The sequence below is a fragment of the Myotis yumanensis genome, unplaced genomic scaffold, assembly GCF_028538775.1.
Source record: "Myotis yumanensis isolate MYYU_CA2020_CCGP unplaced genomic scaffold, mMyoYum1.0.hap1 SCAF_14, whole genome shotgun sequence".
In the NCBI taxonomy this organism is placed as follows: domain Eukaryota; kingdom Metazoa; phylum Chordata; class Mammalia; order Chiroptera; family Vespertilionidae; genus Myotis; species Myotis yumanensis.
Window position 1 is genome coordinate 29,521,636 of NW_027223765.1, and position 24,082 is coordinate 29,545,717.

The 24,082-nt window shown below is 43.4% G+C and overlaps 1 protein-coding gene across 2 annotated transcripts; it reads left to right on the forward strand.

Moving 5' to 3' along the window:
• Positions 1-4,926: 4,926 nt before the first annotated feature.
• On the forward strand, positions 4,927-23,769 carry CLDN18 (claudin 18). 2 transcript variants are annotated; one of them, XM_070433479.1, is made up of 5 exons: positions 4,927-5,216; positions 17,143-17,307; positions 18,430-18,547; positions 21,926-22,036; positions 22,756-23,769. In XM_070433479.1, the coding sequence occupies exons 1-5, from the start codon at positions 4,997-4,999 to the stop codon at positions 22,925-22,927; spliced, it is 786 nt and encodes a 261-aa protein (XP_070289580.1). In that variant the 5' UTR covers positions 4,927-4,996; the 3' UTR covers positions 22,928-23,769. The 2 variants fall into 2 exon arrangements, with proteins under 2 accessions (XP_070289580.1, XP_070289581.1); XM_070433480.1 differs by lacking the exon at positions 4,927-5,216 and adding an exon at positions 9,003-9,399.
• The last annotated feature ends 313 nt before the right edge of the window (positions 23,770-24,082 follow it).

The following is a 24,082-nucleotide window of genomic DNA, read 5'->3' on the forward strand; positions in this document are numbered from 1 at the left end:
CAGGTTTAGAGAAATATATCATGACGTGTATCCACCATCATAGTATTATTCAGTAGTTTCACTGCCCTAGAAATCCTATGCTCCACCTACTCATCCCTGATTTGATTTTTAAATTTGCTTATTCTTTAACGTTTTCTACCATTTTACATTACTTTTACAATTAGAAAAAAATACTGTCATTTAAAGCAAAACTTTTGTGAAGGAAAATGCAGGTTGGAGCTTTCATTTTCAGCTCCCCTGAATAAAAGCACCCAAAGGTGAACATGCAGTCTGTGTGTGGAGTATCAGGAGGAAGCAGGGAGCCTCCTGCACCTACAGCTAATCAAACAGAAACCAGCCCTCCCACTTGTTTGCTCTCTCGTCTCCTTCTCTTCCTGAGAGCGGGAAACACAGAGAACCAGGGCTTCCTGATTCTGAGTGTCGGCTCAGATAAGGTGTGTGCTGGTGGGTCAATGAAAACCTCAGTGACCATCGCCCCAACCACTGCCCATCCAATGGGCTTCTTCTCGTCTTGTTGCTGGCATTCATTAACTAGAGGTGATTTGATTTTACATTTTAATTTTTTTATGTCAACTAACTAGAGGTCAGAAGGAAAACATCCTCTTCAGCTCATGTACATGAACCCTTTAGTTTGTAAAACAGAGTCAGAACACAGGATCTTTCCAGAGTCTTCTGAAGCATCATCACACTCCCTTTTACCCGCCCAACATACAGAAATCTTTCACCAAGGATAGCAGTATATTTTCCTTTAGCATACCTCTATTCTTCCAAGTGAAATTTTGATTTCAAATTCTTAAATAAGATGATTTCTCACAGCCCCCATTCTGTTGCTTGTCTTTTTACTTTTTTTATGGTGTCTCTTGACACACAAAACGTGGGCCACCTCTCTTTGAGCCCAAGTCTATTCCTCAGTATTCTAGTAATACTCGCTCTCCAAAGCCATCATCATTCCTAGTTGCAAGTCTCCCTCAATGTGCTCACAGCTGTTTTGGGCTAATAATTTCCAAATAGAAAATACACACAGCCTGGATACAGACCAAACAATCCACTGGTATACAGGAAGATAATTTCAGAACTTCTATTTACAATTATTTTTATATTATCTTCCTTTAATTTCCATGTTAGGTTGTTTTACAATGTAATACATATAGTAGCACACATGATATCATGTATAAACGACTATGCATATCTGGGGGCAAGGACTGTATCTTATTCATTTCTATATTCCCAGTGCTTAGTGCACTGCCTGGCTCAACAGTTGCTTTTTAAATAAACACATCTATGAAATGAATCAAGTCAATCACATGAAATCAGTCGATCAATCAATCAATGATGATTCTTAGTCCCTGTCCAAAAAACATTCTAGAGCCCCTTGTAAAGTCATAGTCTCTGTCCTTGGGGATGTTTCATTGCTTCCTTTCTTTTCCATGCCTGATGTGAAAGATTTTTCACCAGGCATACCATGTCCATCCACTTCCACCCACCTCATTCCCTGCCCCCTCAACCAGATCATCCTGAGTCCTCGAGATCTCCTCTCTTTGTTCATCTACATCCTCTCTCAAAGTCATCACCTCCCCTCAGAATCACCAAAATATTCACTCTTACCTTCAGCTCAAGAGTCATGTTTCTGATGCCTATATCCTGGCATTGCTCCCTCTCAATACACCTCAACAGTGAGTATCTCACTGGGTAAAGGCAGCTCCTAGTCCTCCAGCTCCAGGCTTCTGCACTCATGCTGGTCCATCATAACAGTTTTCTTATTTGAAAAGAAATGAGGAAAAAAATGGAGGACAATGTAGGACATAAATACAAATATGTATGTCCTAGCTGTCCATGACTGTTCTTTATTGAGATTGTACTTTTCTATATTAAAATATTCTTTCTCTTATGAATGATGGTGATTATGCTAATTAGTTATTGTTCGTACTGGACATAATGAAAAGTTGGCAGTCCTCTTTAGGTCCTGAAATCTTTTGTATAAAAATTCACTCATTCATACAATCCAAAAGTCTGGGATCACCAAACCATCAGCAAACAGACATTGTTTTGTTGATTTGTTTTTAAGGTGAAGCCAGGAAACGTTGATTCATGGGGTAAAATACAAAGAGTCCACAAGAGGTTACAAACTAAAGCCTGCCATTTAATCATCATGCCTTAGGCTAAGGCTTAGGACATCTCTTTCCTAATAACAATAGCAGAGTTTAGATCTGAGAGAGAATGTGAGGGGCCTGGGGCACTGAACGTCAATGAGGAAAGCCTTCAGAGAAAGATACACAGGTGAGGTCAGAGGAGTGAGGTCATCCGAGATGTCATCACACCCATGCCAAGGGCTGATTCTGTCTCAGAAGTTTTGGCATATGTTGGAGAAACATTGACAAAATGGACAGTGTCCATATTTCTGCTGCATCTTGCTCTATCACCAAAGGGAACAAGGTTTGGGTTTTCCAACTAAAATTCTGTTTGGCAGACAAATAGGGACCTAATTTTTGTCCTGCCTGAGAGGATGTGTAATGTTCAATTATTTTCCAAATATACTAGGCATATTTTTATTAAAAGTTTATACACTCAAACTGAGACTCAAAAACACATCCAGATCTAAAAAGCCGATGGATGCTGGGTGGTATTCTGGTTGGCCATGCTTATTGGCTTTCGAATGAACTCCTGCGACTGAAATGGGGTGGGTACTTGAATCATTTATACCCCTGTCCACAGTCAGGGGAGCATTATCTTGTTCCTCCCACAAGCCAAACCAAATGGAAATGAGTCACTACATGGCTAATATGCCTGGAACACCCATATTAGGCTGAAAATCAGGTTTCAGTGGTCATTTTTCTGAGTCACCTCTGACTTGGCAACATGAGCTCATGTCAAGAACATGCTGAGTTTCTCCTACAGAATCTGGGATGGACATTTCACCTGGAAGGAACAGGTTGGCTCTCTCACTTCCGGAAATCTGAATTTGTTTTTTTTCAGAGCCCACATTCAGTGCTTGGAGACCTCTGGACACAGTGGTATTCAGTTTGTTATTTCTCAAAATATTTTCTATACTGTCAATGAGAAATAGTCTTTATTTCTCTGGGAAACAGAGGGCCAATTTTGATTGAATGGCATAAGTAAAATCTTACAACAATGCCAGAGTTAGGACATGAACACCTTCACGTGTTATCAGACATATATAAAATGCTTTGCCCCTATTTCCCAGATTGGTAAAAAAATAAAATAAAATAAAAATTTCTACAAGTTTCCCAATAATCCTTGAATGCTGACAGAAGGTTAGACATGAGGAGTATTCCCCTGGCCACAGGGCGAAGGTGGACTTCTGGCAGCCAGAGGGGCAGAGGTACCAGGAGCAAGTCTCACAGTCACCGAAGGGCACTTTAAGTCAGAATTCTCTCTTCTCATCTCAGGCTTCACAATTACCCCATTACTGGGAGTTTGAATGTGTGCTCTGACTTTAGACCACCCCATGACTGAGCACATCACCAAGATATGACTTCTGCTCTTGCTTTGTGTTTGCTATAATCATCTGAGTGTATTTCTCCACATGCAATGCTTAGCATTTCGCATGCATAATCACATTTGATCTACAAAACAATCCAGGAAGATAAAATGGTTATCATCTCATTTTACAGATGAAGAAAATGAGGCTCAGAGAGGTTCAGTGACTTAGCTGTGGTCCCACACAGCTAGTCAGCAGTGGAGTGAGGATTGAACCTGGGCTGCCTAGCCCCAGAGCCCAGGGCCTTCCTGCTGCTTCCCTTTGCTACCTTCCTCCTCCATGATCTCTCTGCTGGAGGCTGAGTCAAAGCCACAGAAGCTGCAGACAGCTTGACTACGTCAACTACTCAGTCCCATCAAATAACGACAGTTGATTATTTGAAGATTCATATTTGCAAATTTACCTACTCACTAAAATTATACCCCAAAATCAATACTCAAAACACTTCCTCGGTCATTATTGGACACGTGCATTGAGCTGCTAGAAGTGCATGCTCTCAGCTGCCCTGGAACAAGACGAAGCTCTGCCCCCTCGTTTCTGCTCTCCTACTGTCATCAGGTGTCCTTCTCACATTTAGAGGCATGTTTCCACATTTCTGTGAAATAAATTTCTCTATTTAAAATGGTCCCCTCTATGGCCATACCACCCTGAACGTGCCTGACCTCGTCTAAAATGGCCCCCAATCTTAGTGCTGAAGTTGCTGGCTAGTGTCTCCCAGTGCAAAAAGGCTATTGTGTGCCTTTCCGGGAAAAGCATGTGTGATATAAACTTCGTTCAGGCATGAGTTGCAGTGCTGTTGGTCAACGCTAATGAATCAACAATAAATATTAAATTGGGTATCTTTAAACAGAAACACACACAAAACAAGATTATTTATTGATCAGTTGATGACACTGTGACCCTCAGAGGCTCACAGGAACCTAACCCTGTATTTCCCTAGGGGCAATGGTTCAGTATTTGCTAATTTAGTGTTCCTGATGACTCTAGAACTTAACTGCCATGATTAACGAGTACTCCATCCTGCCTCATAACCAGTGTTACCTAAGTTTTTAAATCAAAGTGGCAATGGCACCTTGGGAGGGCCATAGGATGAAGCCCGTTTATCTCCAAGTATTTCGTGGCTTTAGCTCCTAGAGGCCCTGACTGGCCAACCTGCCGGACCTTCCAAGAGTGCCCTCTGCACTTGCTTTACCCTCTACAGAAGGAAACCTGGCTAATCAGGAAAGAAACTCCCTCAAAAGGTAAACAGTGAGGAGAGTGTACATATGGTGGAAAACAAATGGGTCTTGGTACCATGTTGTGGAAATTATCTCACCTAGGTAGATAAAGGAGCAGGCTGAGCCCAGGTGGCACTGTTGAGTCCCCTCCTCCATTTCATGGCCCATTTGTGACGTATGCACCAGTCTGTCCCAGAAAACTCTCTCCCTACACTCAACACTCTCAGAACTGTGTTGTCCCTCTGGCGTGTGGTGCCCTGTGTCTACGCTGCACCCCACCATGGCCGTGACCGCCTGCCAGGGCTTGGGGTTTGTGGTGTCACTTCTTGGGGTTGGGGGCATCATTGCTGCCACCTGCATGGACCAGTGGAGCACCCAGGATTTGTACAACAACCCGGTGACAGCTGTATTCAACTACCAAGGGCTGTGGCGTTCCTGTGTCCGAGAGAGCTCTGGCTTCACTGAGTGCCGGGCCTACTTCACCATGCTGGGACTGCCAGGTAAGGGCTGGTGGCTGGGAGGCTGGTAGGGGCCACTGGGCCTCTGCCTGAGGCACCATGGAGGGACTGCTGGGGAGGGAGGAGCAACAGCCCCCACCACCAGGGTAAGAACAAGACCACAGAAACCTTAGGGAGAGGAGCTTTCTGGCGCTGTCAGGGCTCCTGTTCCCCTCACTGGATGGTGCCCAATTCTCCCCAAGGGGCACATTTTAAAAATAAACTCTATGTGAGCAATGGCACTGAGTCTCAATCACCCACAGTAACAGGACTCAGGGGGCCCAGACTTTAGCCCCAAGATTCTCCTTCCTGAATTGGGGGCTGTGAATCTCTCTCCAGGCCCCCTTGTGCCTGGTCCCAGCTGCTAGGGAGATCACTTTGTAAGTCATGTAAATGTCTAACCACTATGCTGTATTCCTGGAACTAATATCATGTTGAAGGTCAACTATAATGGAAAAAAAAAATTAAAAACAAAATAAATTTTAAAAGGAATAGACGATGTTTAGATAAATAATTGCACTTCTGTGTAATGGACTACTAATAAGCTCCTATTAAAATACTATTTTACTCATATCAAACTAAACATTTAACATTAAATATATTAAATGCTGTTCACAAAGCTTTGGTTGTACATGTATGCAATGAAGTGAAAAGAGAAAAACATCAAATGGTATGATTTTTTAATCAGGTAAAAATTATATACAGAGAATGGATAAAAAGGAAGTATTACAAATTTTGTCTAGGATTTAAAATTATGAGTGATTTGTTAAAATTTATCACTACTTACAAATTTTCTATTATGAGCACCAAAAGGTGGAATCAGAAATTAGAGATATTCAGGGTGGTACAAAAGTAGGTATACCGTTGTGAGTTTGTGCAAAACAGAGTTTATTCAAATAGTATTATTATTTATTAATTAATTATTACATTATTTAATGAAGAACTATAAACCTAACTTTGCCCCACCCTGTACAACGTGATAATATATTTTTAAATTAATAGATGTATTGATTATTTTTATTACTAGCTTACTAATTTTACTCCTCCCATATTTTATTTTATATTGCCATTAGACCACCATTTTTGCTTAACTACCATGCATGATTTATATTTATATTCCTAAAAAATGGTAAAGCAAAGGTGAGGGAAGTTTATTCTCCAATATCGGTAAAATAATATAAGCTCCTGGAAATTTATAACTTGAAATGGCTCTGCCAGAACCATATTTAACCCTGAATATAGGGATAATCTTCCCTAAGAAGTCAGCAAAACATGTGCTCCATTTTTAAAATGATTAAACGAAGTAGTACCGACATTATTACATTATTGTTAGACAGAATCAGACCACGAATTATCATTACATATTATTATAATCAAACCATGAATTATCAGTATTGTTAGATCTACATTTAATTAAAAAAACAAAACACCTATTTCCATGAATGGGGAAGCCAGCTTTTCCCCTGCGGACCTTATTCACTCTTTGGAAATGGCAGCTAGGACAGTGGTCATCTCACTTCAAAGCACAGAAACTCCAGGAAATGAAAAATCCCATCTTCTAGATGTTGTAAAACATAGCCAATGTTTATTTCACATAAAAAAAAAAAAGCATGTAGACTTACAATTTCTCTCTACTCATTCAGTATTCTGCCTACATAGGGGTGGCTTTAGTTTATTCTTTAAAATTAACATTTCCTTCATCCAAAAAATAAAGTTACTGTCACCATCTCAAACAAGAAAGCAAGCTCGATTCATTAGACCTAAATAATATTTCCCTGTCTTGAAATTTTGCATAAAAACATTTGCATAGGGAAATGGGAGTGAGACTAGATAACTTGTAATAACCTATTTTTTAATTTTTCCATTATCAGCTTATTATTTTAGTGATATTATAGTCAATGTGTTGGCGGTTGTTAGACAAAAGTCATAAAATGAACAACTTAAAACCAAACTCTTATAGTTCTCTTTATGAGTAAAAAGCCTGTGTCTTGGTTGAAATAAGTAAAATGGACTTTGCCCACAGAAACAGTGACAGAATCATTCCTGAATTACTCCAACATTTTCCAAACGAATTGGTCAATCCCTGCCCACCAGCAGAGACCATAGTCACTTTTGCTAGTTGTCCCCTCCCTACCTTTTAGACGTGGCCTTGTAGCTCAGTTCAGGGGGTACAAAGACAACAACACTATTTATCACCTTAAGTCAGTGGTTCTCAACCTTCCTAATGCCGTGACCTTTAATACAGTTCCTTATGTTGTGGTGACCCCCCAACCATAAAATTATTTTCATTGCTACTTCACAACTGTAATTTTGCTACGGTTATGAATCGTAATGTAAATATCTGATATGCAGGATGTATTTTCATTGTTCGCGACCCACAGGTTGGTCATATATGACTCTTGCTTACTCTCTTTTTGGGGGATTTCTGGCTCATACTTCATTATCTACTAACCCTGATCACAGAACCTAAAGCAAGGTGTGTGGTTGAGGGAAGTGTTGCCTCCATTCAAATTAGGAAGGAGACCTCTCATATTTGCTTTCTGTGTTTGCTGGGAATAAAGTCCTGAGAGCGGTGGTTGGGTGCACCCAAGATAACATTGAAATGTCCAGTTGCTCAGCCTTGTTTCCTGGAGAACCTGTCCAGGTTAGAGTGGTGTGTGTGTGTGTGTGTGTGTGTGTGTGTTTCAGGGCCTTGAAATATAGATTTAGAGAAATTCTAATTAAAATGTATCTAAATTCAGAGGCAAAATGCACAGCTCAATTAATTATAAAAAAAAATAAATGTGTAGACAAAATGCAATGGCTGATCTCTGGCCATGTCTCTCTTTTGTGAGATTATATAATTCCTGATACGTTCATCAATTGCAGTGAAAATGTTTCTGCAAAATGTAGAAGATTGTATGTAAAATGTGAAAGGGCTTTGGAGTGTCCTAGTTTAGTCTCCATGTTACAGATGAAGACAGTGTGACCTGCAGAAGCTCAGCAGTTTGCCCCAAATCACCCTGCACAGCATGCGTTAGTGATAGTGTCAGGAGCAGATCCTAGGCCTCTCAGTAACCCATCAGGGACCAGCCAGCCGGAGTCCCTCCTCTGGCCTTTGTGGAAGCTTCTGTGACTGCCACGTGGTCTTCATGTGCTTCTTGTGGCATGAGCGAAAGGGTGAGGTGGGGTCAATAGGATGCCTCATGTCCTTTCATCCCAATTCCTCTAGGATTTGGCTTCCTGTTCTCACAAGTGGGGACAACTTAGTCTGACCCTAGTTCTCTATATGGAAATAGAGAAAGAGCACCAGAGAGGACGTTGAGCAGGGAGCTCCACCTTTGCTGACTTAAAGCATCTGTGGTTCACTAGGACAAGTTCCTGGAACTATTTGTACCTCACTTGACTCACTCCCTGGCCCCCAAAAAATATATGGGGGAAATAGTAACACTGCCCTGCCCATTGCTGTAAAATTAAAATGAAAAGATATAAAGGAAAAGTGGTTTATGAGTTGTGAGGAGAAAATCTGAAAGTCTGGTTTAAGATGGAGATTCCTGGGCCATTTTTCAAAAGTGAGGTCAGCCAGGTGGTTTCCTGAGATGAGCAAGGCCTAAAGGAAGGGCTTGTGGGGGTTCTCAGCGGTGGACACATCAGCTTTCTCCCCAGAGGGTGGCGTGCTGGGGGCAGAGCCAGAACCAGGAATGGGGCACGCCCTGCTCTCAAACCAGCTGGGCCCGCGCAGATCAGCAGGACAAGTGCCTCTTGGGGCCGCTTCCCTAACAAATGAGAAAATAATGCCCTTGAACCAAGAGTGAAACTGAACTATCTAAGGAAAACACTGTGAGCAAACACCAGGAGCTGAGGGAAACCATCTGATTAGAGCGGCTCCCCTCCGGAGCACAGGAGCACGGTAGGCGCACACCTTGCACCGGAGGAAGGCGGCGGCTGGCCTCAAGGCGAAGGCCAGAGTGCCAGAGGCCCAAAGCCATGTCCACCACCACATGCCAAGTGGTGGGCTTCCTCCTGTCCATCCTGGGCCTGGCGGGCTGCATCACCGCCACGGGGATGGACATGTGGAGCACCCAGGACCTGTACGACAGCCCGGTCACCTCGGTGTTCCAGTACGAAGGGCTCTGGCGGAGCTGTGTGAGGCAGAGCTCAGGGTTCACCGAGTGCCGGCCCTTCTTCACCATCTTGGGCCTTCCAGGTAGGCGCTGGGCAGGACCCCCGGGGCCCCACCAGGTGAGGGCAGGAAGGGGCTGCGAGCTCCCACTGCAGCCAGGAGAAACCTGGGAACAGGTTTGGCTAAGAATAGAATGTGTGACCAGGAGGAGCTGGCCCCAAGTCAAAGAGGGCGATATCATAGGGGAGAAAAATCAGAGAATTCATACTAGTCAAAGGAACTGGTAGTGAGGGAGCAGGTCACGAAAAGGATGGGTCTGCTGTAAGGGCATGCTCATGACACCAGAACAGACTAGGGTTCCTCAAGGAGGAAATGAACTGTATGCATGTATGTGCCTGTGACTTGCTCCTGCCTACACATACATAGGAATAAGAAAGTAGGATGGTGACTATTTTCTTACAGCCAAAAAGTTGAGTTAATTTTATTTCATTTTTTATTCAATTTTTCTTTGAAAAGTTGGGTCTCTGTAGGGGCTAAATATATAGATAGATAGCCATTAAATTATAGTCTTTTTCTGCATTTATGGTGAGAAGTTCTGGTATGTACTCCTAAAAAACAATGTATGTCAGAATATAACTATATAACTGTGTACTGTAGCTTTGCCAAGTTGACACATTAAGAATAACTATCACAGGCATCAGGCATGTGTTAGAACAGTGAACAAAGGATGAACGCATACTTCACTGAATGAAACCCAAAAGGGCTCAATGTCCTGAGCTTCCCTCCTAACCCCATTCTGATCTCAACTCTCCTCCTGTTTTGATGTTCTGGCCCACTTACTTTAGTTCTTATTTGCTCTACCTTCTCCTTATCCTACTGGATCAGGAGTAAGTGGCAAGTAAGTTGAACTGGAGGACAGACTTCACCATTCCTTGAATGCCTGCAGCATTCAAAGTTTATGTCCTGTAATTTTTCACTTGATTCTCATTTTTATGGCTTGGTTTCTATGGTTTAACTTGCCTCCCCATTTGGAGTATAGATTTCTTGTAGAGTAGATAATACTTCAAATTTTCTCCATCAGGGTTCAGGTTTAAATTCAGAAAATACATTCAGAAATTTAGAGGTATACAGGATGAAGAAACTGGCAAAAATTATTCACTCACTCTTCAATGATTTGAAATGAATCATTTATTCTAAATGATTAACTCATTCATTCATCTATTTTAGTCCACCCATCCATCCATCCATAAAAAATATATAATTATAGAACTATAATTATATTATAATAATGTCAGAATTTAAATATAATTATAAAAGTGACATTCTTTCACCCCTGAAGATGAACTAAATACACATCATAGGATATTATGGGAGCTCTACTTGTGTTTTAAAAAAAAAAAAAAAAAAGGAGAAGAAGAAGAAAGAAAAGAGAAAATAAAAGGTCAGGCTAAATGGCTCTGAGGAGTGTCCGGAATATGAGTTTGGTGAGGAAGGGAAAATGGTGTTGGATTCTGCCTCTGAAACAAACACCTTGTGAATAGATAGATGGAAATAAATGTGCATGAAACTGTTAAGAACCTGCGAAGCCCTTGAAATTGAATTGAGAAACGCAATTTAACTAATTCATATTTATTTTTGGAAAGAAATAGAAGATGGGTGGCAGAGTAGAAGAATTGGGTTATTTATTCCATTTTTGGAAGCTACTTGTATTGCAGGATCAAAAGGACCACAGACTACATGGAAGACCTGCTTAGGGAAGCAGGGGAGGGTGAACCTGGCCAGAGGGAAGAGAGGAACCCTATGAAGGAGAGACATGCTGTAGTATGAGGGGAGAGGTCAGAAGGGACTTGCAAGACCATGGATTGTTGAATTGTTAAATGAAGAAAAATGACTGACCTCATATTCAAAATTAAGGCATGACATCCCATGACTTTATGCTTCATAACCTCTTCACGGAACCTCACCACATTATCAACCTCTTGCTCTTTCTTTATCTTTCCATATGTGGAACTCCCAAATATTTCCACTCTTCTAATTGGCCAAACCCATTTGTCTTTCCGGTTTTACTGAGAGAAACTCTGCTCCTCTCCCCCTTGACATTTCTACCCTCTGTGGAACAAAATCCCCCCTCTCTCTCTCCTGTTCAAAGCCGGCCTCTCCACCAGAGCTCTGTAGGCCCCACACCATCCTGTCTGGTCATCCAGCTGATCAGTCCCTCTCCTTCTTGCCTCTTTCATCTCTCCTCCTGACTTATGCTTATATCCTCCTTTCCTGGAAATCTTCTCTTGATTCTGGTCATTGTCAAGTTCTGTCTCTCCCTGTCCATTAACGATACTTTGGGCTTGGTCCTGGATACCCATTGTTCCCACTGCCCAAATGCCCCACCACCACCACCACCCCAAATGCCATCTCCACAAATCTTCCCATATGCGAGGTCCAGCTCAAATACCACCTCTTCCCTGAAGCCTCTTCACATCCTCATATTGACTAGGATCCCACAAACCTTTGTACCAAGCCCAGAGCACTCTGATAGCAATGAGCATATTCTGCCCTCATGACTCTGCTCACAAATCCAAAAGCTGGGAAACCGAGGCAGCCATTGAAAAGGTATACCCCAGCCCTGCCCATCTGGGTCAGGGGAACAGGATTCCAACAAAAGCCAGGAAAGACATTTCGTGGGACTGAATTGGCAGAAAAGGAGATGGTTTAAATCTTTGATAAAATCTAAAGCAAAAATCCTTAAGGTAAAAAACTATGAAACTGCTCTTAGGATCCTTTCTACAGGAGCTGCCTTGTTTGCTTCTTCTTACAATTGGCTGTTTCACATAAAGTCTAATGCTCATCATCATGTAAAACCAGCTTGTCTTTCCCCAATGTATGGCAGAAGAAACAGGCACTAGGAGGTGAACTGATTATAAGTTGGTTGTAAAGCTGAAATGAGATCTGCAGGAGCCTCCTAGCTTTTGGTCAAGCTGCATTTCCTTTCTTTAAAAAAAAAAAAAAGATGTGTTAGCCTTTTTAAATATGTGGGCAAACATCTAAATGTGTAGACACTATTGGACATGGAAGGAAATCCCACAGAGAACTGAGGACACATCTACAAAGTCCAAGAGAACCTGTATCTTGGATATAAAAATGCTTGCCCTGATTTCTCATGATCAAAGTTATGCAGGAATCTGAATGCCTCCTCAGCTCGTGGTTGTGGAAGTTGCTGCTTGGATAGCAGGGCAGTCACCCACAAAGCTTCAAGCCCTAGCATGGGCTAGTCACTGGAGGGGCATCATTTTGTGGTGGGGCCACCCATTATGAGAGTTATATAGTTGGACCCCATCTTAGAGGTGAAAAGAAAGGTCAATGAGGATGTTAGCCACCTTCACTGACTCACCCATCAGCCACCTCCCCTGTTCATTGCCAGCTGAACCTGAGCCCATTTTCCCTGATCTTCCCTCATTCCTGGGTCCAGGCCTTTCTCTTCCTTTTTTTCTCTCTCAAATCTTCTTCCCCTATTGCCCTTTATACTCCTTCACCCATGGCTTTTTCAAAACTTCAACCATGTTTTGTCACCAGGAGAGAGGATTCAGGTTTGTACATAGTTAGTCCAAGCCAAAGCCATGAGGAGTTGGAGAGAGGTAACTTCTTTTTAAAGACGGGAAGGGAACTGATATTTACTGAACCTGGCTTAGTTCTATACTGGTGCCAACTCGCATCTGATCCTCACAATACCTCTATGCAAAAGATATCCCTATCCCATTCCAGAGTTTAGGAAATTAGGTTTTAGTAAAGTTACATTACTTGCCTAACAACTTACCTGGCAGCACCCATTCTGTAGGATTTCCCGAGATACAAAAGACCTCCCTATTGGTTCCCTGGGATCTATGGGAAATCTAGGCCTTTCACCTTGTTCTGAGGGGCCTTGCCTCTGAGGTCTCACCTCAGACTTCCCTCGTCCAGGCTCCCCTCCTCTACCAGCCCTATCAAAGGCCCAGGCCGGGGCCTTTGGCTCCTGGTGACTTGCTGTGTTATCAGCCCCACCCTCACCCTTAGCCAGCTCAGTGATGTCAGCCACTCAGTTCCTCTCAACTCCCCACTCTGAGCACCTCCTCCTGAACTCCCTTGAGGTCAATTTTCCCAAGTTAAACAATTGAAATTTTGTTAATAAACAACTAAATGAACATCTCTAGGGGTAGGGCCAAAACATTAATACTTCTTTAAAAGTTTCCCCAGGAGATGCTAAGGTGTAGCCCAGGTTGGGAACCACACCTGAAGGCACCTGGCTTATCAGTTCATTTTAGGGGAATAAGAAATTTTGCAACAGGGAGATAGCAGGGCAGTCACCCATAAAGTTCCCATTTTTTTGTTTGCTTCTATCAGCCCTGAATTCTGCCAACCCTTCATGTCTGATAATGCCTCACTGTTCATTGAAAAGAATTCTATAGTCACACCTTAGGTGTGAGGAATCAATCTATAGAACCTGTTGACTCACCTGTTATCGGCTGATAAGCCTATGCCTCTTGCTCAGAATCCATAATAATAAAAGCATAATATGCTAATTAGACCAGACAGCCGAATGACCTTCCTGACAACCTTCCAGACGAAGCCGGGGCTGCAAGGGCCGAGGCAAGCTGCCGTGACTGCAAGGGCCAAACCCCTTGCACGAATTTCGTGCATTGGGCCTCTAGTATCAAATAAGAGACAGAGTGGCTAAAAGAGAAACCTACCTCCTTTAGGAGCAGTTTCTCTTGTTATCTGTCTATGGAAAAGGATTAGAATCCCAGTTGGTAAAATCTTCTAACTAGAAAGGAAGTTCGGGTCACAACCATGTATCACCATGGTTATTACTAGACATAGGGGAATTCTAGCAGTGAGCGATGAAGAACATTTCCTCCTACTTCCTGGCATCTGCCTCCATCACAGTGTCCACTCTCAGAAGAACCTCCCAAAGGGTCTCCAAAGCATGGAAGACTTTGGTCCTTCCATCCAGAGTGAATTGTGGTTCTGACAATGGCCCTACAAGATATAACACAAAGTCATGTCTTTTCCAACTGCAGGCTAAAAGAAAGGGGTAGGAGTAAGCTAAAAAGAGATTCCAGATATAAAAAGGAGCTTAAGATCTGGGTGGACCCCTGGTTCAAAGCAGGTTCTAGTGTTCATCAGAAATCCAAAGGTCAAGAAAGAGCAGGAAAGAAATGAGGACTTGTCATGCAAACCTGACCCCAGCAGAGGCAAGAGGGCATCTGAAAGCCTAAGGCAAAGGCTGACTGGGACAATCTGGCCACAGCTCCAGTACCTAGGGGCTCCTATGGCACACCAGCAGCAACTCTTCACATCAGCAAGCCCACAGTGCTTCCACCTCCCACCTGCCAGCATTGCCCTCCCTTCTCATCCAACAGTGTCAGGGAAGGTCACGTACCTCAGCCATAGCCACAGCACACACGTGATACGTTTTCAGGATCAAATATTAGAATCACTCAATCAAAAGAGATTCGATGACCCTATCCTTTCCAAGAGTGTGGGGTAAGAGTAAGTTTTAATAGAATGAGAAAAAGACATCTTTTATACTACTTGGTTAATTATTGTTTGGTGGGTTAGCTAGTTGGATGCTTGATTGGTTGAGCATATGAAAGTGTTGTTTGACTATGGGAGTACACCAACATGTGCTAGAAAGATGGAAATGAATACACTAGTAGGTGACACATGCTTGCATTTGCCAATAAGGAAATGAACAGGATGTTTGTTGCCAAAATCCTATGGGGCCAGCAAGGCCATCAGGCCAGGCTTGGGAGGTCACAGGTGACGCACTAGAGCCCTCCTGTCTTAGGAATGGATTCAAGGGCCACTCCAAGGCTCTCATGAATTCTCTTTGCCTTAGTGGGGTTACCATGGCTCTAGCATCAGAATTCAGCTGCAGGTCCAAGATGACACTGTGATCAATTCTCCCAGGAATGAATGGTCAGATCACAGTTGACTGAGCCATACCATAAACCAAAACATCTACTTTGAAACTATAGTTGCTAATAGGACCGAGACTGATCATGGCTGCTTGTAGAATCCTCTTCCCAGGAGAGAAGCAAAGTTAAAACCAGAAGTTTTTTTATAGAGAAGAGAGTCAGAAGCTAATAAATGGAGGTCAGCCCAGCTGGGTATGGCTCAGGGTTGAGCATCCACCCAGGAACCAAGAGGTCACCAGGTGGATTTCCAGTCAGGTTATATGCCCAGGTTGCAGGTTTGAACCCCAGTAGGGGGCATGCAGGAGGCAGCAGATAGATGATTCTCTCTCATCATTGATGTTTCTATCTCTCCTTCTCCCTTCCTCTCTGAAATAAATAAAAATACATTTTTAAAAATAAAATAATAATAATAATAATAAATATGCCGAACCGGTTTGGCTCGGCAGATGGAGCGTCGGGCTGCGGACTGAAGGGTCCCGGGTTCGATTCCGGTCAAGGGCATGTACCTTGGTTGCGAGCACATCCCCGGTGGGGGGCGTGCGGGAGGCAGCTGATCGATGTCTCTCATCGATGTTTCTGGCTCTCTGTCCCTCTCCCTTCTTCTCTGTGAAAAATCAATAAAATATTTAAATAATAATAATAATAATAATAATAATAAATAAAGGCCAGTGGCACAGAACTAGAGTAGCTGGATACCATTGTCTCTACACAGGGAGCTATCTGGTGGAAAAGGGCCTCCATTCCTCAGATACTGCATAAGGCTCTTTAATGAATTCCCCATGATCTCCCTATCCTTTTTCAATATATTTCATTCATTGCTATGACAACTAGAGTCGGATGGAGCTTTCTCCTTTGCTCCACACAGTTCTTTAGTCCTGCTCTACTAGAACTCTCCAAGCTAGGAGCCTTTCTCTCTGGAAGACATCAAGCCTTCCTTTTGTAAGATTCATTATGCTTGCAATGGGCATGTTTACTGACTGTCTTTCCCCACTTTGGAAGAACCTCCATGAGAGCAAAGACCATGTCTGTCCTGTTAATTGCTGCCATCTTGTGCCTAGTCATGGGGCTCAGTAGAAAACTGTTGAGGTTGATCACTGCACTTTAAGGACACCCTAGAAATCATTGAAGGTTTCTAGGGTGTCCTTAAAAGGAAGGTCACTGCAGGAGAGCCCCAGCAGGACTTACAACTTCCACTGATCCTGAAAAGGAAACTGCTGGTAAAGTGTGGTCATGTTGAAAGGCCTGAGATTGATATAGTACCTTTTTATAAGTACCTAAAACTTACAGTTCACCATGGCCTTAGTGGCCCCCTTGGAAGGAGGCAAAAATACAGTGCCCTTGTTATATCACTTAGTGACCTTACTTCATTATATGCTATAAATGAATACTGGGTTTTCGTAAGGGGACACAACTATATGAAACATTGAACCCTCATGGAAAGACTAGAGAAGACAGATGTTTGGGTTAGAAGTCAAAGCAACCCAGTTTTACTATAAGCTCTATCAATAATTTTTAATGCCACCTTAGTCACACCATTTCACTTTCCTGGTCCCCAGAATATCAAGCTTTAAAATAAGGACACAAAATAGATAAATTCCGTGGACCCTCCCAGCTCCAACTGTCCATAATTTTCTCATTCTACAGGCATTTGCATGCATGTCCTTCATCAACCAGAGGATTGTAAGTGATGGTTTTGCATTTCCCACACTTCCATATCCCTTGACAATAACAAGGTTCACGTCATGGTTTATGGACTTGCTGTTCCTCAGAAACTCAGTGCTGGTTGCTTGTGGTTGCTGGGTTTTATTAAGCCAGAGCCTGATCAATCATGTTGTGATGACCTTGTCTGTCTGCTTGTGTCTTGCCCCTTGATCCACAGCCATGCTGCAGGCGGTGCGAGCCCTGATGATAGTGGGCATCGTCCTGGGTGCCATTGGCCTCCTGGTGTCCATCTTTGCCCTGAAGTGCATCCGCATTGGCAGCATGGAGGACTCTGCCAAAGCCAACATGACACTGACCTCTGGAATCATGTTCATTATCTCAGGTAAACTAGGAGCCTGGGGTTCCTGCTGTCAGACGTGCTTCTGGGAATGTCAAAATCATTCTGGCAGAGGAAACACTGCTTCTTCCTGTTGAGCCATAGCTTGAGCACAATTCAGAGCTTTGCACACTAGGATTACAGCAGGGATGAGGAAACTTTTTTCTGCCAAGGGCCATTTGGATATTTATAATATCATTCACAGGCCATACAAAATTATCAACTTAAAAATTATGTTATTAGGAAAAAAGCTCCTAGATTTGTTGAATTTTGAATCCTGTCTGCTGTTGCCTTGGCAGGGCCAGACCAAATTATATAGCCCTTGGGCCAGAGGTTCCCCACCTCTGTTCTGCAAAATTATCATGAGTGCTAATGTCCCTCTTAGCTCCCACCCCAGTCCCATTATAAGAGACTAGAGGCCTGGTGCACAAAAATTGTGCGCTAGGTGGGGCGGGGGGTGAGGTCCCTCAGCCTGGCCTGCACCCTCTCGCAGTCCAGGAGCCCTGGGGGATGTCCAGGAGCCGTAAGACACCCTTAGCACTGCCACAGAGGCGAGAGAGGCTCCCACCACCACCGCTGCATTTGCCAGCCGTGAGCCCAGCTTCTGGCTGAGCGGCACTCCCCCTGTGGGAGTACACTGATTATCAGGGGGCAGCTCCTGCATTGAGCATCTGCCCCCTGGTGATCAGTGCACATCATAGTGACCAGTTGTTCTGCCATTCAGTCTATTTGCATATTAGCCTTTTATTATATAGGATTCATAACCCCAAAAGGCATTATTTTGGTAAGATTCTAGAAAATGATTTTAAGAGAAGAGTTCTTAACATTGTCAAAGAACCAGGCCCCAAATGTTTGTACTATTAACCATTGGTTCTAAAATACATGCAAAATCTCTTTCTGCACATATTCAAATCCTTCCATAATTAGAGAGATAAGAGAGTCCAAGCACCTAGCACAATGTATAGGACGTAGTGGGAATTCAATAGTCAATGCTTGGAATAACTGTCTGTTATAGGAATGGAATGTTCTGAAGCCTATTCCTCTACACTCATTTAAGTATACATTGCCTCAGAAACATTGTGGTCACTTTAAAGCTGACTCCAGAGCCTTCTTGTTCTTTATCTACAGGTCTTTGTGCAATCGCTGGAGTGTCCGTGTTTGCCAACATGCTGGTTACTAACTTCTGGATGTCCACAGCTAACATGTACTCCGGCATGGGTGGGATGGTGCAGACTGTTCAAACCAGGTAACCTCCTAACCTCAGGATTCCATGGTGATTATTGTTGTAGAAATCCAATTAAACACATATGCCTAATGTGACTGTCAGTGCCTGAAACAGCAAAAATTTATCAGAGGCAACCATGCCACATCGTAAATCAACAATGGTCTGTAAATTCATAACCTTCATTTCAGTGAAATATCCTTGGTGATATGGCTTGAGGCTGATCTGACATTTGCATTGAAATACAGTGACAGTTCACGATATTTATCTGACGCTCTTACACAGACCCCATTGTGGTGGCCATGAAAGTGGCACTAATAACCAAGGCATGTAAATGAGTGTCAACCCGTATCTCTAGTCCATGACGGGAACCCGGCTAGGGACAGGTAAAAGATTGGATAGAACTGAGCCAGATTAGTGAGAAAAGTAATGTTTCCATCCTCTTTCAGCTTGGCTCTTTCTCTTGTTCATGAATTCACTCATTTTACAAATGTATTGAGCACCTACTGTGGTCCAGGAACTGTTCTGAGTGCTGGGGTAAAGACAAGTTCACAATTCTCATGGAGGTTATGGTGTAGCAAAAGGACATGAAACCCCTCTATAAATTGGTATCTGAAGGAGAGCAGAACTTTTAAAAGATGAAAAAGCAATTCTAACATGTGTATGCATTTAGCAACTTCAAAGGGACATTGCTCATAGTAAGAAGCAGCAGCAAATCCGTGAAGGAGAAAGACCTTGTTCTGAGAGAGCAATGCAAATGTTATAGCTAAGTGACCGGTCATCTCTGGAGTGAATACACTTGGTATTTCTTCAGCCACACCATTATGGGATACAGACAGGGTATAAGGACATGATAAAACCACTTACTCTCTGGCTTCCCTGGAACTCCTATCCCCATCCATGTCCCTGCTTTGCTTCAAGGAAGTGTAGTTGCCCTTATGTGCCTCGATGGTCCCCCAGGTTCTCTTGGTTACAAGAGCAACTCAGAAGTAAGTTGACCGACTCATTCTGGTTTGCCTGGGGCTTTCCCAGTTTTAGTATAGAAAGTCCCATGTCCTAGAAAGCCCCTCTGTCACAGGCAAATCAGAAGAGCCCACCTTGCCCACAGTTTCTATGTGCCTAGAGTTACGTCCCTGCCCAGGGGGGCCACCTACCACCCACCTGACACCCAGAGCTAATGTGTGCCATCACCCTCTCACACCATCTCCTAGAACAGTGATGGCGAACCTATGACACGTGTATCAGAGGTGATACGTGAACTCTTTTTTTGGTTGATTTTTCTTTGTTAAAGCATTTAAATATATAAAATAAATATCAAAAATATAAGTCTTTGTTTTACTATGGTTGCAAATATCAAAAAATTTCTATATGTGACACTGCACCAGAGTTAAGTTAGGGTTTTTCAAAATGCTGACACGCCGAGCTCAAAAGGTTCGCCATCACTGTCCTAGAACCTGACGGGCAACTTCAGTCCTGAAATTGAGATCAGAGGATTCCAATTGGCTTCCTGACCTTTTCCCTCCACGATGGGCAGCATTTTTTCTCTTTCTGTTTTTTCATCTTCTCTATACAGATAGCACAGCTGCCAAGAAAAATCGTGGTAGTCAATCGATGGGGCTTTGGTTCCTGCCCTGCCCCCTCTCCCTTTCCTGACACTTGCAGAACCTAAACCCTGGACCAGAGCTACAAACTGTCTGCCCTTGCCCTGTAGACAGCTTGCAAGGTGTTTTGTATTGGCCTAAACATCTCATTCTATAACCAACTTTTAAAAGTTAGAAGTGTCTCAGGTTGGGTTGCTCAGAAACAGATCCTGAGGATCCGTGTGTGAGTGATGTATTAGGGACAGAGAGACAGATTAGGGCGTGGGACAAGCAGAACAGGGAAGGGTGGTCTCAGATGAAGTCTTGGACTCAGCCTGATCCTAAGGAGCTGTAGGGTCTTTCATATTTCAGCACCAGCCAGCCTCTGTGCATGTGGGGAAAGTGACTCCAGTGGCTGAACCAAAGCCAGAACTCAAGGGAGAGTCACAGGGACCGGCAGGTAAAGGCAAAATAACACAGGAGCTGGGGAGAGACACAGAAATGGATAAAGGGACAAAGGGGAACTGGGCAGAGCACCATCGTACCTGCTACACAGAGATTTTCTAATGCAAACACACTTACTTCATATACACACAAGGGTCTATTTTTTTCACCTTCTTATAAAAAAATGAGAGCTGGCAGCACTGGACCCTCATTCTCAGAGGGCAACATCTCTGCAGCTGAGAGGCAGCTGCCCTTTTAACTGGGGCTCACACTCTCCAGATTGCCACAGTCCCCACTACTCTCAAATGCCCCACTCTGAAATCATTTATCATCACGTTTATGGTTTTCCCCTCCATATAACAGAGTTAAGAAAGTGAAGTATTTCCTTACACCTAGCCCACTTTGCTCATTTAAGTTTCTTACCTGTCCCAGATAGGTATACACGGTTGCTAACCTTGATCAAGAGTGCCTAAGGTACCCTAGCGACTAGGGCAGCCGTGGGCAAACTACGGCTGGCCTAGCCAGTTTGGCTCAGTGGATAGAGTGTTGCAGGCTCGATCCCCGGCCCCAGGTCAGGGAGAGCGCAAGTGCAGAGGCAACCAATTGATGTGTCTCTCCCACCTGGATATTTCTCTTTCTCTGTCTTCCCCCATCTCTTCTACTCTCTCTAAAAAAAAAAAAAATCAATGGAAAAATATCGTTGGGTGAGGGTTAACAAAAAATTAATAAATAAAATGGGCAAAAAAAATATAAAAGAGTGTCTAAGTTGAGGAAGGCGACCTCATTCCTCATACACAGAGGATGGTGTAGTTTATGATTAACAGTGAGGGCTAGGGAAGCAGAGTGACCCGCATTTGAATCCTGGAAATGCCATGTTCTTCCTGGGTCTTTGGAAAAGTTAATTAGCCTCTCAGAGCCTCAATTTCCTCATCTATAAGATGGTCACATCAATTTAGTTCTTTATGAAGACGGTACTCCTCCCTACACGGATGGTTGCCGGGATTACGTGAGGTAGGTGAGATGAATGCTTCCTGGACCACAGTAAGAACTCAAGGGACCAAAATTCCTTCAGAAATTGAGACAGATTCTCTCAAACTTCTCTGGTTAAACTGTGAAGCCACTCCCCTTTGGCGACCTCAGTGATCTAAGAGGTCCAAGAATCCTGCAGCTGTATTGCTGGCTAGCTCAGTGTCGATGCTATGCTCCAGGGCGCCTGTTCAGTTGGCTGTGACCCAAAGGCATGTGTGTTCAGGGGGCGTGGGCAGGGATAGGTGTAGAATCCAAAGGGAAAACAGAGAGGACAGGCATGGCCAAATGCAGTGGGTGGAACCTGGGGAGTTGAGTCAATCACATTCATAGCCATCATCTCCCCACTCAGGTACACCTTTGGTTCGGCTCTGTTCGTGGGCTGGGTCGCTGGAGGCCTCACGCTAATTGGGGGAGTAATGATGTGCATCGCCTGCCGGGGCCTGGCACCTCCTGAAACCACGTGAGTTTCCCCATCCCAATGTAATCAGAGGTCTGATTGGGTCCATTTTAACATATAATTCCCAGCCAGAATGGTCAGTCCAGGCATATGGAATAACATTATTGAGCATGAACCTTCTCTTTTATGGGGGATAGAAAAAACGGGAATAGGAATATTTCTACCTGAGCACATTTAGGTGCGATCCTATTTGAAGGAGGGAAACCATCCAGGAGTTCCCTCTGGCTCCAGTATTCTATAACTCAATGACTCTCAGCTTGGAGCAATTTTGCCCCCAGGGGATGTTTGGCAACATCTGAAGACACTTTGATTGTTACAACTTTGGTGGGTGAGGGGATAGATGATACTGGCATCTAGTGGGGGGAGGCCAGGGATGTTGCTAAACATCCCACAATGCACAGGCAAGCCCCCACAGCAAAGAAGCATACAGCCCAAATGCCAATAGTACTGCTGTTGAGAAACCTTGCTGTAGCTCCATAAATGGGCCCGGAGTTGAAGACCTGGATCACAGTCTGGTCCTGCTGTTAACTGGGCCTGCGACTGCCAGCAAATCATTTGCCCTCTCTGGACCTCTGTTACCTTACCCATAAACTGCCCAGGTCTAAGGGTTTCCTGGGACACTGGACTTTCGGGGCCAAAACTGACACATTCCAGGGTAAATGAGGTGGTTTGTCCTCCTACCAAATACATCTATGATCCTGGAATGTTTCTTTGTCTTTCAGTTACAGAGCCGTGTCTTATCACGCCTCGGGCCCCAATGTCGCCTATAAGACCGGAGGTATCAAGGCCAGCTCTGGCTTTGGGCCCACCACCAAAAACAAGAAGATATACGATGGGGGTGCTCGCACAGAGGACGAGGTACAATCTCATCCTTCCAAGTATGACTACGTGTAGCACTCCAAGACACCTGACATGGGCAGAAGAAAACCCCAATTAGAGCTCACCCAAAAAACAAGGACATTTTACCTTGATTCCTGATGGCTTTTGACTCCCTGCTGGAAGTTAGAAAAGCGTTGATTTCACCTATGGGGAGGCCAGATGGTCTTAGCCACATGTCTCTGTCTCTAAATATTCCATCACAAAACAACGAGTTATCAGATATGAATTAGAGCCTATAGCTCACATTTTCCAATCCTCTATTTCTTTTTTTTAATATCTTCCTAATCTGATTATAGAATATGGTTTGAATTCCTATCTGACACTTGAATAATTTAGACAGATTCTCCCTCCTCCTTCTAGCCAGTAGCCCATTGATGATCTATTTCTCAACTCATCCCCCCACCCCAGAACAATTCTGAAAGGAAAAAAAGAGAGCCTTGTAAAAGATATCATTTCCTGCTACTTTTGCCTCTACAAACACTGATTGGAGAAGAGGAGAGAGGGGAAGTATATTTGTAATGTCTCTAGCTCGTTATCTGAGTTTTCTTATCCTGTGATCTTAAATGGACCAAAGTGATTTCAGTTTGAAGAAAGCAACCAAGCTTTTCCACTTCGTTTGGCATCTGCTCATTCCAGCAAGACTCTCCCAAGGGTTTCCTGAGCCCCCCACTATGAGTCCCCCTTCTGTCACAGGCCAGAAAGCATCCCTAGAAGAACGAGAAGAGGTTGTTGTTTTTTGCTTCTCTAAATATATTTGATATTCTACATATAGTTAGAATAAATAATGTATTAGTAAAATGATACACCATCTCTGTGAATTAGCCTCACTGCAACGCATAGATAAAAAAAATGAAAAACTAATTACTTTGATGTTGTCTATATTGTACTTTGTGAAAATCACACTTAAGTCCAAATTTCATAAAATGCTCACTGATCCTAATTCCCTTTGAAGTCTCCAGGACTCAGATGAAAATGATAGAATCAGTGTAACCCATATAAAAACCAAATAATGGAACACAACAGGTCTAGGAAGTGAGTTGAACTAGTTTTGTTGTTGTTGTTATTTCAATTGATGAGCATGAATTTAATGTTATGTTTCCAAGTGCTACATGTCCACATTTGCATGGCTACAGGCCACTGTTGGCTGACAGTAGTCTTACTTGGCACTGT

What these genes read in the sequence shown, in the direction of transcription:
- CLDN18 (XM_070433479.1), top strand. Translation starts at nt 4,997, where the DNA reads ATGGCCGTGACCGCCTGCCAGGGCTTGGGGTTTGTGGTGTCACTTCTT. An exon ending in CACCATGCTGGGACTGCCAG is followed by an intron (nt 5,217 to 17,142) that starts GTAAGGGCTGGT and finishes CTTGATCCACAG; the next exon opens with CCATGCTGCAGGCGGTGCGA. An exon ending in CTGGCACCTCCTGAAACCAC is followed by an intron (nt 22,037 to 22,755) that starts GTGAGTTTCCCC and finishes TTTGTCTTTCAG; the next exon opens with TTACAGAGCCGTGTCTTATC.